Genomic DNA, 15023 nt, shown 5'->3' on the forward strand with positions numbered 1-15023 from the left:
AAAGGAGATTTGGTCTCACTTTACATTAAGACACAGAAATACATTAATTAATGAGGTACTAATGGTTAAGGCACAAACTGAGAGTAGTTATTGAGGAAGTAATGAATAACTAACAAGTACTTACTGAGGAAATAAGGCACATACATTTAGAGTAGTTACTGAGGAACTAATGACTAAGGTACGTACATTTAGAGTGGTTACTAAGGACAGGATGAATAACTAATGACTAAGGTACATACATTTAGAGACGTCATTGAACTAATGAAGAACTAATGAGGAGAGTAGTTATTGAGGAAATAAGGGACATAGATTGAGAGTAGTTACTGAGGAACTAATGACTAAGGTACATACATTTAGAGTGGTTATTAAGGACGATGAATAACTAATGACTAAGGTACATACATTTAGAGACGTCATTGAGGAACTAGTGAAGAAATAATGAGTAGAGTAGTTATTGAGGAAATAGGGCACATACATTTAGAGTGGTTACTGAGGAAGTCATGAAGAAGTATTGACTAAGGTACATACATTTAGAGACGTCATTGAGGAACTAATGAAGAACTAATGAGTAGAGTAGTTACTGAGGAACTAAGGCACATATGTACATTCAAAGTAGTTATTGAGGAACTAATGAGGAATGACTGATGCACATCAGTTTAGAGAGGTTATTGAGGAACTGACGTAGCTCTCCTGCATGTGCAGAGCCGATTGTGTTTCCGGTGTGGATCGTGTATAGAGGCAGTGTTTCCATCAGCTTGGTGATGTCATGAATGACTTGACGGGCCAGCTGTCTCGGCAGAGAACCCCCCCCACCCCCATCCCATGTGTGCATGCGGTCAGTGACAGCTTAACACACTCATCAAACAACTGCTACACCCCCACAGCAACACACACTCACGATCTTCAGGCGTCACAAATATCACCAAAAAAGTCTCCTACAAGGTCATCATGAAAGATGAAAGGTTTTCCCCTGGCAGACAGACTCACACTTTTGGAGGAGGAGACATGTCTCTTCTTCTGTGGTTCTTGTCTGTTATTGTGCTCCTGACAGATGACAACCAGCCATGAGGGAAAAAATGGAAGGACGTCCACACGGTGTGGTCTCTGCCGGTTGTCCTCACCGTGTGTGGTTTACAGCGCAAGGCCACACAGGAGAGGACAACAACACAGCAGGTTCTGTGTATGCGGGGTGTGGGGGAGGGGGGGGGGCATTGGTGAACAGTTAGGACAACACAATTAAGTCAGGTGGCTGCAAATCGTCGTGTTGCAACATCGCTACTTCAGTGAAAAGTTGCATTGTATTTGTGTGTCTGTTCGCGTGCCAGCAGGCTACACTCTGGTTCACTGAGATACATAACCTAATATTAACATGACATAAGGTGACGAGACAGTATTATGTATTATTCTAAAGCATGCTAAAGTGTTTCCGTCAGTGTACCTCAGGGCATCTGTGGCTACAGATGTGCAGTATATTACCCCAACCAGTGTGTGACTGAGGAGTGAATGAATAATGGCTTCACTGTGAAGTGCTTTGGGTACCTTGAAAGGCTCTATACCAATTTAATCTCATGATTATTATTGATGTGAAGACCCTAGTGCATTTTTTTTCATTCTAGGGTGTGGGGGATTTTTTCCATTGTGACTAAGATGAACAAAAGCAGACAATAAATTAGCTTGTGTTGGCTAATTACCTTCTGGGGTACTACCTGGTTTCATTTACATTAGCTATCGGGCTACTTCCTGTTTCATGTATGTGAGTTACTAGGCTACTTCCCGGTTCATGTATGTGAGCTACTGGGCGACTTCCTGGTTCATATACTACATGAGCTACCGGGCTACTTCCTGGTTCATGCACGTGAGCTACCGGACTACTTCCTGTTTCATGTACATGAGCTACCGGGCTACTTCCCGGTTCATGTACATGAGCTACCGGGCTACTTCCTGGTTCATGTATGTTAGTTACCGGGCTACTTCCTGGTTCATGTACGTCAGTTACCGGGCTACTTCCTGGTTCATGTAGGTCAGCTTCCGGGCTACTTCCTGTTTCATGTAGGTCAGCTACCGGGATACTTCCTGTTTCATGTATGTTAGCTACCGGGATACTTCCTGTTTCATGTATGTTAGTTACTGACATACTTCCTGGTTCATGTATATTAGTTACCGGGCTACTTCTGGTTATGTACATTAGCTACTGGGCTACTTCCTGGTTCATGTACATCAGCTACCGGGCTACTTCCTGGTTCATGTAGGTCAGCTACCGGGATACTTCCTGTTTCATGTATGTTAGCTACTGACATACTTCCTTGTTCATGTATGTTAGCTATTGGGATACTTACTGGAAGCTGCACATATATTGTTTCCGTTGCCAGGGGAATGGTCCCATTTTGACTCAAACGGCAAAAAGAAGGAAAAACAGTTTCCAGTTGTACAGTTCTAAAAATAGAGCAAAAGAGACTGGAGTAAAAACTTCATAATGAGAGGAAGATGACTGCAGCGGGAATGGCCGGGTGGAGGAAGGGATCAGCGGTTAAGGATGGAGATTGTTGAGTGATACACTAGTTATGTCTAAAGGTCGGTGGCCCGGCACCACTGTTCCCGCTCTGCTGACGGACGGGGCATGTTGTGGACTGAGCCGACCCACCTGGGACTGAGTAGTAGTAGTAGAAGTCCATAAACAGAGCATATCTGTGTATGAACATAGAATCACAAGGCTTTTTAAGTCAGCCACGAGGCTGCTGTCAGACAAGTTTACATAATTAATGAATGCTATTGTTGTCCTTTATTAAAGGTGCCATGGTGGTTTGTGGTCCTGCATGTCGGAGCATGTCCTCACATGGAAGGAGGCAGCGCTTGGATGGCAGAAGAAGAACCTATTTGGCCTTCAGCTGAGTACTCAAGTACCACAACGACTCTTCAATTTATATTGAAATGTACCCGCTAGTGAAAGTTGTCATGCCCGGGCTTGCCTCGGTGCAGACTGCTCTGCAAACTATGAACCTTCATGGCCTCGGGGCAAAAAACAAACTTCCAGTTTGCTGCTTAGATAAATCTTTCATTCACTTGCTTCATTTCAGCATGAAAATGAAGGCTCCAACACTAAATAAATAGACTCTAATTAGTTGTACATGTATTTAATAACAAGACAAAATATTCCAGAAGAATGCTATAGATATTTGGTACAAGGCTCATCAACATAGTAAACATATGAAATGGTGAATAATATACAAAATACTATATAAAAAGTTTCCATAATTAATCAAATGAGGAATACACATTGTATTCATAATTATGGTGCGTAAAAATTACGTGGTATGGGTTGATTGGTTTCAAACCTTTACACTATTATATCTGCCATTTGCATGATTCTATATATGCAAAAAGGAGCAGGAAGAAGCGGAGCGAATCCTACCGTGTATTCAGTGACGCCATATTTGACATGTAGACACTTAAATCAGTTCTTTGGATTACGTTTTGTCATTTCAATTTTGTTCACTTCCTGTGTGAAATGAATGAATGAATGAATGAAGGAAAGGAAACCAACAATAAGCAAATAGGAGTTAAAAAAATAATAAAACTGTATCGCTTGTGTAATTTTAAAAAATGGAAAAAATAATGATTACTTAATATAATCCTAAAAAAACAGAAAATATATACAGAATATGACTCTTTTTTTAAAAAAACAGATAAAAATAACATAATTTAAGAAAGAAGTGTGCAACATGGTTGATAGTGTAGTAGGTGGGTTTACCCTGCAAGAGTGGGAGGGACGGTTGGGAAGTGGGGGAGTATCCTGGGAGGGTTGGCGGGCTGGGGGGGCGTTGTATATAAGCCGGTGCAGATCACACAAGAATCAACACACTGCAAGTGTTGTCATCCGCTGAGAGAGCGCAGACAAGCAGACATGGATCCCACCGAGAGTCCTTACGAGTACTACGACTACGACGAGACGGAAAACTCCACCATGTGCGACTACTCCGAGTGGACGCCGTCCTACTCGGTCATCCCGGTGCTGTACATGCTCATCTTCATTCTGGGCTTGTCGGGAAACGGCGTGGTCATCTTCACCGTGTGGCGAGCGCAGGGCAAGCGGCGGGCGGCCGACGTCTACATCGGGAACCTGGCGCTAGCCGACCTCACCTTCGTAGTGACGCTGCCCCTGTGGGCGGTCTACACTGCCATGGGGTACCACTGGCCCTTCGGGGTGGCTCTGTGCAAGATCAGCAGCTACGTGGTTCTGCTCAACATGTACGCCAGCGTCTTCTGCCTCACCTGCATGAGCTTCGACCGCTACCTGGCCATCGTGCACTCCTTATCCAGCACCCAGCTTCGCACCCGCGGACACATACGTGCGTCCCTCACTGCTATCTGGATGCTTTCGGGCCTCCTCGCCGCGCCTACTCTCATCTTTCGCACCACCAAGCACGACCTGACCAGCAACCGCACCTCCTGCGCTATGGACTTCGGCCTGGTGGTGAGCAACAAGCAGCAAGAGAACCTCTGGATCGCCGGGCTCAGCATCTCTTCGTCCACACTGGGCTTCCTGCTGCCCTTCCTGGCCATGATGGTGTGCTACGGCTTCATCGGCTGCACCGTCACACGCCACTTCAACACCCTGCGCAAGGAGGACCAGCGAAAGAGGAGACTGCTGAAGATCATCACCACGCTCGTGGTGGTCTTCGCCGCTTGCTGGATTCCCTTCCACGTGGTGAAGAGTGCCGACGCCCTCTCCTACCTTGACCTCTTCCCGGCTACCTGCGCCTTCCTGCGCTTCCTTCTCCTCGCCCACCCGTACGCCACCTGCCTGGCCTACGTTAACAGCTGCCTCAACCCCTTCCTGTACGCTTTCTTCGACTTGCGCTTCAGGTCGCAGTGCCTCTGTCTGCTCCACCTCAAGAAGTCCTTGCACGCCAGTCCCGCCGGTTCCTTGTCCTCGCAGAAAACGGAAGCCCAGTCTCTCGCCACCAAGGTCTAGCGAACTGGCGCACCTTAAGGACTTGACAGCAAGTTTGCGGCCTGCTTTGAGGGTGCTTTAGCTTTGGAGAACATTCCAGAAGAGACCAATCATGAAGTAAGACTGTGTTGGAACAGCATGCCCTTGAATTGCCGGGTTCTTTTTTTTTTTTTTGACCGAATGAAATGTCAGACTTTTTTTTACCTCTTCTTTTTATTGGTTCAGCACTTGAGGTGTGACGCCCGCTTGGTGTCTGAGAGTGTGTGTGTGTGTGTGTGTGTGTTAGGTGCTGGGCTATGATAAGTGCTGTAAGCAGAGACGGGGGGTCTTGGGACGTAAGGAGGGAGACAGGGGGTCCAGACAGACAGATGGCAGCTGACAAATGTTTTCAGACTAGCCAATTAAAAGGTGACTACTCTGACAGTGTTTATGTGTGAGTGTGTGTGTGGGGGGGGGATTTTGTTCCTTACACAACAAGCATTTTGTAAATATTACATTCTGAGGATTTGTACTTCTGTGTCTATGATTTGTAATAAAAACCAAAAGAAGATTTTTTCTCTGTTGTGTTTCTATTGCTTGTTGTGATAGCTTCTATTTTTTCCTCTCTCTCTTGTGTTGGAATGTATTTTCTCGTGCAGTGAATGTTCGCTTCTTCCTGTGGACGCATTGCTGAGGAGAGGCGGTGGTCCTGCCATTGTGTTGCGAAGGGGTTCAAAATTAAAGTCTGCAGGAAATGCATGTTGGGACTTCTGTTTCCACCCCATGCATGCTCATAGAACCGATTCCGTCTCCAGTGGAGTCCAATTTAGTGTCTAAACTAGACTGATGAATGAATGTGGACGGTATTGAGCTTCTTAGAAGGACATAATCGGCAACAGCAGGGAGACAGAAGGTCCCAACCGGCCTAATCCGGGACGACTGGTTCCTTACCAGAGGAGTCCACTTGATTGTTTATGTCTGAATTAGCGCAACTGCATCACAGTGACACACTGCAGCTCAGGTGGCCATAGAGGAAGGTCACAATTGGAGACGCTTGTGGCCTGTGACTAGAGAGTTGCAGGTTTGATACTCGTCTACTTTTAATTGGTTTCGGAAAAGATGTCCACTGAGTTAGTGTGTTTTCCCCCAGTAATAACCATTCATACATTAACCACAAATAAAAAAAAATAAAATAAAAAAGTGGTTAGCTTGGAGACCAGGGTTCAATTCCACCCTCGGCAATCTCTGTGTGGAGTTTGCATGTTCTCCCCGTGCATGCGTGGGTTTTCTCCGGGTACTCCGGTTTCCTCCCACATTCCAAAAACATGCTAAGTTAATTAGCGACTCCAAATTGTCCATAGGTATGAATGTGAGTGTGACTGGTTGTTTGTCTATATGTGCCCTGTGATTGGCTGGCCACAAGTCCAGGGTGTACCCCGCCTCTCGCCCGAAGACAGCTGGGATAGGCTCCAGCACCCCAGCGACCCTCGTGAGGAAAAAGGGGTGGAAATGAATGAATAAAATAAAAAAGTATTATTACATACGTAAAACTTTTCAAAAATACTGAAATAATGTCAAATAAAAATACATATATGATAAAAAAAAAAACTCCAGTCCATTTATTAGCATAACTTCTCAGTTTCTGTACAAGTGTATTCCTTCAAGGGGTCATCAGCGTTTATTGCTGAGGCAGGCATATTTCACCAAAAGACACCCCCCAAGTGTCTGTGACCTTCCTGCATCAAAGCTATATGGGCTTCAGGGTAACATAATCACCATAGATTGTTTTCACTCCTGTTTTATGACGCTTGTGTGCTCACATTACTTGCTTACATTACACACACACAAAAACATTTCAAGGTGTGTGCACACTGTTCAGATGTAACTTAGCCTCTTTGATGCACTTTGCACAAATGTTTTCACTCCCCTACTGGTAAAACATGTCATGGAATGCAGATTGATTTTATCGGGATAATATTTTTCCACTTTTTGTTTTTTTTACTTCCTTTTGAAAAGGCCAATGTAGAAATAATTCTGTGAAAATAAGAAATTAGGCAGCAGAAAAATTTAATTAAAGCATTTTTTGTTTGTTTCTTTCAGCTTTTTCCTGATTACGTTAAGTTAAACAAATTCATTAAATTAATTACAAGAAAAAAGCAATGAATTCAGTTAAATTAAAAGTAAATTAAATAAAAAATAATAATACAGCAATACATTTATTAAATCAAGTTAAACAGATTCAAATGAATTAATAATTACAACAAAAAATGAACGATTGAAAACAATCTAAATAAAAAAGAATAAAACCAATTACAAATAAATTACATCAAAAATAATAATAAAGCAATACATTATACATACATTATACATACATATTATACAACATACATTAAACACCTTCCAAGAAATTAAAGGAAGAAAACCTAATGAATTCAACTAAAAGAAAAGACAACTAAATGAAAAAGAATAAAACCAATTACAAATAAATTAAATCAAAAACGATAATAAATAAAGCAATACATTATACATCAGGGGTGCTCATTCAGTCGATCGCGAGCTACCGGTCGATCGCGGAGGTGGTACTGGTCGATCGCTGGTCGATCGCGGCGTGACATTAAAAAAATATCATCCTAGCATCAATGCCGTCACTTGATTGATATACAGGGCAGCCATTCAGATGACAACTGAATGTTGCCCTTCGGGCGACCAATCAAATCAAACAACGTCTCTAAGTGCAGCAGAACTTACGATGTCAGCCTATCATCCATCCCCGTTACTTGATTGACATACAGGACAACCAATCAGATGACAACTGAATTTTGACCTTTAGGTCACCGCTCATGCGTAAACAACGATGCAAAGTGCTAAGCTAGTCTGCGAATTGCGAGATTTTAAAGCCCTCGCTAAAGTTTATGGTCACTAAAATGAGTGAAGGAGCTGGACCAAGTAAAAAGGCAAAAAACATATCACTTCCATACGGATATGGAATATTATACGGATATTGTGATACGGATATTATCCATGACTGATAAACATTTGGAAGTGTGCTTGAGGCTGGCTATCAGCAGCTACTGTCAGGGACTATGCATCCCTGGCTGGTTCAATTCAGTGCAAGTCATCAAAGTAAACTCAGGTAATTACAAAAAATGTTAATAGTTAATTATGTGTGTTTTGCAATATTGGCTCATTTGGTTATGTAAGGTACATCAACATACATTGTACGTACAAATAATCCTCAATACATTTGAAAATAAATAGATGTTTTGCATTTTTGTAGTGGGTAGATCATTTTGACTCGGTCATTTTAAAAGTAGCTCGCATGCTGAAAAAGTGTGAGCACCCCTGTTATACATACATATTATACAACATACATTAAACACATTCAAATAAATTAAAGGAAAAAAACCTAATGGATTTTACTAAAAGAAAAGACAACTAAATAAGAAGAATAAAACCAATTACAAGTAAATTAAATCAAAAATAATAATAAATAAAGCAATACATTATACATACATATTATACAACATACATTAAACACATTCAAATAAATTAAAGGAAAAAACCTAATGAATTCAACTAAAAGAAAAGACAACTAAATAAAAAAGAATAAAACCAATTACAAATAAATTACATCAAAAATAATAATAAATAAAGCAATACATTATACATACATTATACATACATATTATACAACATACATTAAACACATTCAAATAAATTAAAGGAAAAAAAACCTAATGAATTCAACTAAAAGAAAAGACAACTAAATAAAAAAGAATAAAACCAATTACAAATAAATTAAATCAAAAATAATAATAAATAAAGCAATACATTATACATACATTATACATACATATTATACAACATACATTAAACACATTCAAATAAATTAAAGGAAAAAAACCCTAATGAATTCAACTAAAAGAAAAGACAACTAAATAAAAAGAATAAAACCAATTACAAATATATTTAATCAAAAATAATAATAAATAAAGCTGTACATTATACATACATATTATACAACATACATTAAACACATTCAAATAAATTAAAGGAAAAAACCTAATGAATTCAACTAAAAGAAAAGACAACTAAAATAAAACAAAATTAAAACAAATGAAATCAAAACAAAGCTGCCCGTTGTGCTTTAGTAAGGACAAAAACAAATTTGAAAAGCAATTTTGCTATCTATGTATGTGACAAATACAAGCATTCTTCTTAATAAATATCTTCGTTTTGCATAACAAAAACTATCAAGATATTCTTCAGACAACTTAAATCATTAAAAATGTCTAATTTTACGTCATTTAGTTTTCATATTGACTGTAACAATGACAAATACATCTTTTTATTTACAATTCTTCTGTTAAAACTATTGGCCCTTTTCCTGAATTAACACAATCATGGCAAACAATTTGAGAATCTCAAGTGGTGAGCAAACCCTTTTTTATAAATATCATGTCATTTTCCAAACATAATACATTATTATTAAATCAGCGTTCTTTCCTGTGCTTTGCCTGTTGTAGAAACTAAAGTGTGATCGTTTCCGTGGGGTTGCCAGCCATGAATAACCATATCAATGGGTGGCCATGCTATTGTTTGTCTTTTAAATCAGGACGTGCTGTGTGCCGCAAGCGCGTGTCCTCCTGTCATAAATCCAAAGTCAATATAGGAGGTCACACAGAGAAAATAGACACACAGGAAGACTGCACACTTTTCTAACAATGGAGGATTAAGCAGGCTGGCATGGCGAGGACGCAGATTTTGGCGGGATGGGGGGGACTGAGTCCTTTTTCTTGCAGATCCCTTGAGCAGACGTTACAGGAGCCAGAAGGTCAAACAGGAAAGACACGAGGGCGGTTCCTGATCAGGGATATCCTGTCTTTCTGATGCATCGTACGTTTAAGTGCCCTTGCTTTTTGTTTTGAAACCTGAATTATGAATCTGGATTTCAGCAGTGGACGTGCGAGAGATAGAGAAAGAGATTGAGAGAGAGAACACCTGAAGTGACAAATGAGACGACTCTTTCTGCTTTCCTTTCAAAGGCGTTCACACAAGGCCGTGATCGTTAGTGGAGACACGTCGTTTCCGAGGGTGGTGGTGGCGGTGGTGGTGGTGGTGGTGGAAGACGCTCCGGATCTTGGCCGTATTGTGAAGCGTCCCAGTATAAGTCAGCTCCACCGCACAAAGTGGCCCTTCTTCATCACTCCTCCCGCATCCTGTCTTTTCCTTTAGGAACTAAAAGGACACTCTGTGATCTGCAGTAGGGCTGAAGAGGCTCAGCTGCATGCTTGCTTAATGTGATGGCTTGCAGGTAAAGCCAGTGTAGCCTCATTAGGACATGCAGTGCTGTGGAAAAGTGCTTGCCCTCTTTTTTTTGTATATTTGTCACATTTAAATGATTCAGATTATCAAACAAATTGGAATAATAGTCACAACTGAACACAAAATGCAGTTTTCCTCACGGTGGGTGCTGGAGCCTATCCCAGCTGTCTTGGGGCGAGAGGCAGGGTACACCCTGGACTGGTGGCCAGCCAATCACAGGGCACATATAGACAAACAACCATTCACACTCACATTCATACCTGCAAATTCAACATGCAAACTCCACACAGAGATGGCCGAGGGTGGCATTGAACCCTGGTCTCCAAGCTGTGAGGTCTGCGCGCTAACCACTCAATCACCGTGCCGCCCTATTCATGGATGAAATGACTCTTATTATGTTTACTATATTGGGCAGTACGAGTAAGGTGACTATAGGGGTGTTATTTTAATAATGTAATAATGTTCATTCATTCATTCATTTTCTACTGTTTTTTCCTCACGAGGGTCGCGGGGGTGCTGGAGCCTATCCCGCGAGAGGCGGGGTACACCCTGGACTGGTCGCCAGCCAATCACAGGGCACATATAGACAAACAACCATTCACACTCACATTCATACCTATGGACAATTTGGAGTCGCTAATTAACCTAGCATGTTTTTTGAATGTGGGAGGAAACCGGAGTACCCGGAGAAAACCCATGCATGCACGGGGAGAACATGCAAACTCCACACAGAGATGGCCGAGGGTGGAATTGAACCCTGGTCTCCTAGCTGTGAGGTCTGCGCGCTAACCACTCGACCGCCGTGCCGCCAAATGCAGTTTTCAAATGAAAAATTCCAACCCTACATGGTCCTCTGTGTGGAAAAAGTGTTAGCCCTCTAAACCTAATAACTGGTTGGGCAAACCTCAGCAGCAACAACTGCAATCAAGCACTTGTGATAACTTGCAAATAGTCTCTTATAGCACTGTGGAGGTATTTCAATTCACTCATCTTTTGCATGAAGCACCTTTTTCAGGTCAGGACTTTGACTAGGCCACTCCAAAGTCTTCATTTTGTTTTTCTTTAGCCAATCAGAGGTGGACTTGCTGGTGTGTTGTGGATCATTGTCCTGTTGCAGAACCCAAGTTTCACGTTGAGGTCAACTCCTTCAGGATTTTTTGGTAGAGAGCAGAATTCAAGTCTTGTAGGTCATGAAGCAGCAAAACACCCCCAGACCATCACACTACCACCACCGTATTTTACTGTTGTTATGTTCTTTTTCTCAAAAGCAGCCTTATTTTTTAGACCATGTAATGGGACACGCACTTTGGACAAAACACCAATATGGTAATATGAGTAAATAAACTGACAACTATAGAGTTTGTACAATGTTAAGGGAAATATTAATAATCAATAAATAGATACTAGAGTAAAGTTTTTGGCCGAAATGACGATAAGAATTTTCACATTTTCATTTTTTATTGTATTTTTTCGTTCTTGTTTTGTGTTTACGTATAGTATGTACAGTACTGGTACTGTACTAGTATTTGTTGTATATTTTATGTTTCCCTCAGGAGACATTTCCATGTCGTACCTTGATTACGTCATCTAGTCGTTCGGGTGGCAACAAGCTCACACGTTTTAATAACGTCGGACTAATGAATTTAAAAAATGCATGTTTTTATAAGAGAATGCTGACATCTAGTGGAACATTGACGCCACTACCGAACATTTGTGTTCTTCCTGTAATTGCTCCGGAACATAAATGTTGACGGACCGACGCCATTATTAGCTAACAATGCTACAGCCCGCTAGGCGAAAACAAACCTATATTTTACCCACAATAAACCGACGGCACTACTTGAAATGCTGACCCACGACCAGAAACGGCTGTGGAAGTACGTGGAAGAGGGCAGCTTGCTCAAACTCAAGTCCTACCTACGGAAGCACCAAGACTTGGACGTAAACTTCACCCAGGGCAAGAGACAGAGGAGCCCGCTGCATCTGGCGTGTAGCCTGGGGGACGACGCCATGCTACGGCTGCTCCTCGAACACGGAGCGGATGCGCTCCGGAGGGACAGGAAGGGAAACACGGCGCTACACGTCGCCGTCAACAGGGCCCTGAAAGACGGGAAAACGGGTGAGGAAGACAATGAATAGGTTACATGATATTTTATATATGCGATGTGTGGTACATGTGGGTGCAGTATCTTATTTTGCAACTTGACTAGGCTTCAGTTTTATATGCCAACCTATTTTAGATAAATATGGAAATCGTTATATATAGTAATCTTAAACATATATGGCTTGTTGAGTGAAAGCTGCTTGATACTATTCCACTCCAGTCGTCTGGGTGGCAGCAAACATATTACTGTGTACTAACTACCGCACATGTAAACTGCAGCTCCATCTGCTGGATATGATGAGTCACTGCACCACTAGGGTCATAATGCAATATAGACTGCACTCCTCAAGTGAATATAAAAAACCACCAACTAATGATTGATTTCTTCATCCAGCTTATGACGACTTGGTTGTACCTCTCAGAAAACGTTGTCCAGAGGCCATGAACGCCTCTAACATTGCCGGAGTGACGCCCCAGGATCTCCTGAACTGGAGCAAACACACAGAGGTAGACTATGACATGTTTATAATAATTTCGTATTACCATGTGCAATTAAAAATGACTGTGACGCATCGATTGGTTCCAGCTGCAACAACACTCCACTTCTCTATTTTTAATTACCATCGTTCACTCCCTAAGAAGGAAGTGGACAAGTTGAATAGTTGATATGTGTTGTAATTACTAACATTGTTGACATCATGTCACATGCTAAATCCCTATAAAAGCACTGGTGTGCAAAGTGCAGCCCAGGGGCCACTTGTTATTGGTCCATGGCACATTGTAGAAATAAAATGAAACCAAAACCAGCAAAAAATGGGAAAAGTAGAGAAAAAGCCATACAGAAAAAGCAGAAATGTTACTATTTTACTACCATATTACAAAATATTGAAAAATGCATCCTCACTATGAATGTGTGGCATATTTTAATTTATTCAGACAAGCACAGCCGCAAGCACAAGCGGCCGGTCAGAGGCTGACGCGGAACGAGACTGGATGGAAAAGCTATTTGGCGAATGTGAGGACGAATTCTGTGAAACATTTGGAGTTTATGACGGTAAGATAAAGTCTTATTTCATTTTCTAGTTATGTTTGGCATGGTAGTCTAGTGGTTAGCACGCAGACCTCGCAGCTAGGATGACCATGGTTCGATTCCACCCTTGGCCATCTCTGTGTGGAGTTTGCATGTTCTCCCCGTGCATGTGTGGGTTTTCTCCGGGTACTCCGGTTTCCTCCCACATTCCAAAAACATGCTAGGTTAATTGGCGACTCCAAATTGTCCATAGGTATGAATGTGAGTGTGAATGGTTGTTTGTCTGCCCTGTGATTGGCTGGCGACCAGTCCAGGGTGCACCCCGCCTCTCCCGCTGGGATAGGCTCCAGCACCCCCGCGACCCTTGTGAGGAAAAGCGGTAGAAAATGAATGAATGAATGTTGGGTCCATTGTCCAAGTATCACTGGTGTTTTTTTTTTTTGGTTTCACAGCGGACGACTTCCTTCCTGTTGATGACGAAGAGGAGGACTATGGGGACTGGGCTGACCGTATTAGAAGAGAATATTTCTCTAAGAAACAAGCTGAAGCTCAGAGAATGGCGGCCGCGTCATCGTCTGGCTGGAAGAAGAAGAAGAAAAGCAAGCGAGAGGGAGAGGAGCAGAACTACAAGGAGCTGCATGAGAGGCTCCAGAAAGAACACAATGAGTATTTGGCACGCGCCGCACGCAAAGAAGAAGAGACCCGTCAGGGCAAGAAGCGCCGCTACGATCAAATGTGTGCGGCCACCTTCAACGCCGGGGCGGCTGAAGGCAGGGAAGCCAAGCTGCTTAGCTACGCCGACATCCCCTGGCCCACGCCACGCGGCACCGTTCAGGAGATGGCGGACGTGATGCTGCACGGCGTGGACCGCAAGGATGCTGTGGGTTTTCGGAAGGCGCTACGGAAGCTACAGACGCTCTGGCATCCTGATAAATTTGCACAGAGGTGCGAGGCAAGGCTGGAGGAAAAGGACAAGCAGAGGATCCTCGATACGGTGACGGCTCTGTCGCAGGAACTCAACAGGCTGGCTCAGGGTCTGAAGACGTAAAGTCACTTCTATAGGTAGACATGCACTAAAGAACTGTACAATTTAACAGTTTATTGTTATTGCAGTGCTCAGGCTTTATTTAGAGGGCCAATATATTTTACTTTAAATTATTGCGGTTTAGGTTTTCTATTTATATGCATAGTCTTCTGCACTCCTGTATCTTCATGTTTCAGGGTATTCATAATTAAATCACATTTTCTACAGCTTTTTATGGAAGTCTAGGTCTTCTTTTGAACATGGAAGATGTTTCTACAGGAGAATGAGCACTTCCAGGAACAAACTGGTTTCCACCAAGACACCAGCTGCAGCTTTAATCAGGTACTGTCATCCGTAAGTTACATTTTAAATGCCATACTATGTGTAAAGTATTGTGGGTAAAATGGCCTGTGGAAATACGGAAAACGTGAATATTGTCACCTGCATTACCGGGAAAGATCAGATTTTTTTTTCTTTTAATATAAGTTTGCGATAAACTTTTTTTAAATGTGAGGACGACGGGTAAGAAGGGCAAATTATAAGAGTTTCGGCAAAAACGTGAGGTTTTTGTGACAGGTATCGCTGTCACACAAAGGAGAGACGGTTGAGC

The 15023-nt window shown here is 42.2% G+C and overlaps 2 protein-coding genes across 2 annotated transcripts; both read left to right on the plus strand.

The window, feature by feature from the left end:
• The first annotated feature begins 3829 nt into the window (after window positions 1-3829).
• On the plus strand, window positions 3830-7131 carry LOC131104736 (apelin receptor B-like). Its single transcript, XM_058052237.1, has one exon. The coding sequence runs from the start codon at window positions 3902-3904 to the stop codon at window positions 4970-4972; it is 1071 nt and encodes a 356-aa protein (XP_057908220.1). The 5' UTR covers window positions 3830-3901; the 3' UTR covers window positions 4973-7131.
• Window positions 7132-11841: 4710 nt separating this feature from the next.
• nfkbil1 (nuclear factor of kappa light polypeptide gene enhancer in B-cells inhibitor-like 1) lies at window positions 11842-14988 on the plus strand. The gene is made up of 5 exons (XM_058052228.1): window positions 11842-12374; window positions 12754-12866; window positions 13296-13413; window positions 13842-14451; window positions 14642-14988. Exons 1-4 carry the CDS (start codon window positions 12101-12103, stop codon window positions 14435-14437), a joined length of 1101 nt encoding a protein of 366 aa, XP_057908211.1. The 5' UTR covers window positions 11842-12100; the 3' UTR covers window positions 14438-14451; window positions 14642-14988.
• Window positions 14989-15023: the final 35 nt, after the last annotated feature.

Source organism: Doryrhamphus excisus, chromosome 2 (assembly GCF_030265055.1).
Source record: "Doryrhamphus excisus isolate RoL2022-K1 chromosome 2, RoL_Dexc_1.0, whole genome shotgun sequence".
NCBI classification, from domain to species: Eukaryota; Metazoa; Chordata; class Actinopteri; order Syngnathiformes; family Syngnathidae; genus Doryrhamphus; species Doryrhamphus excisus.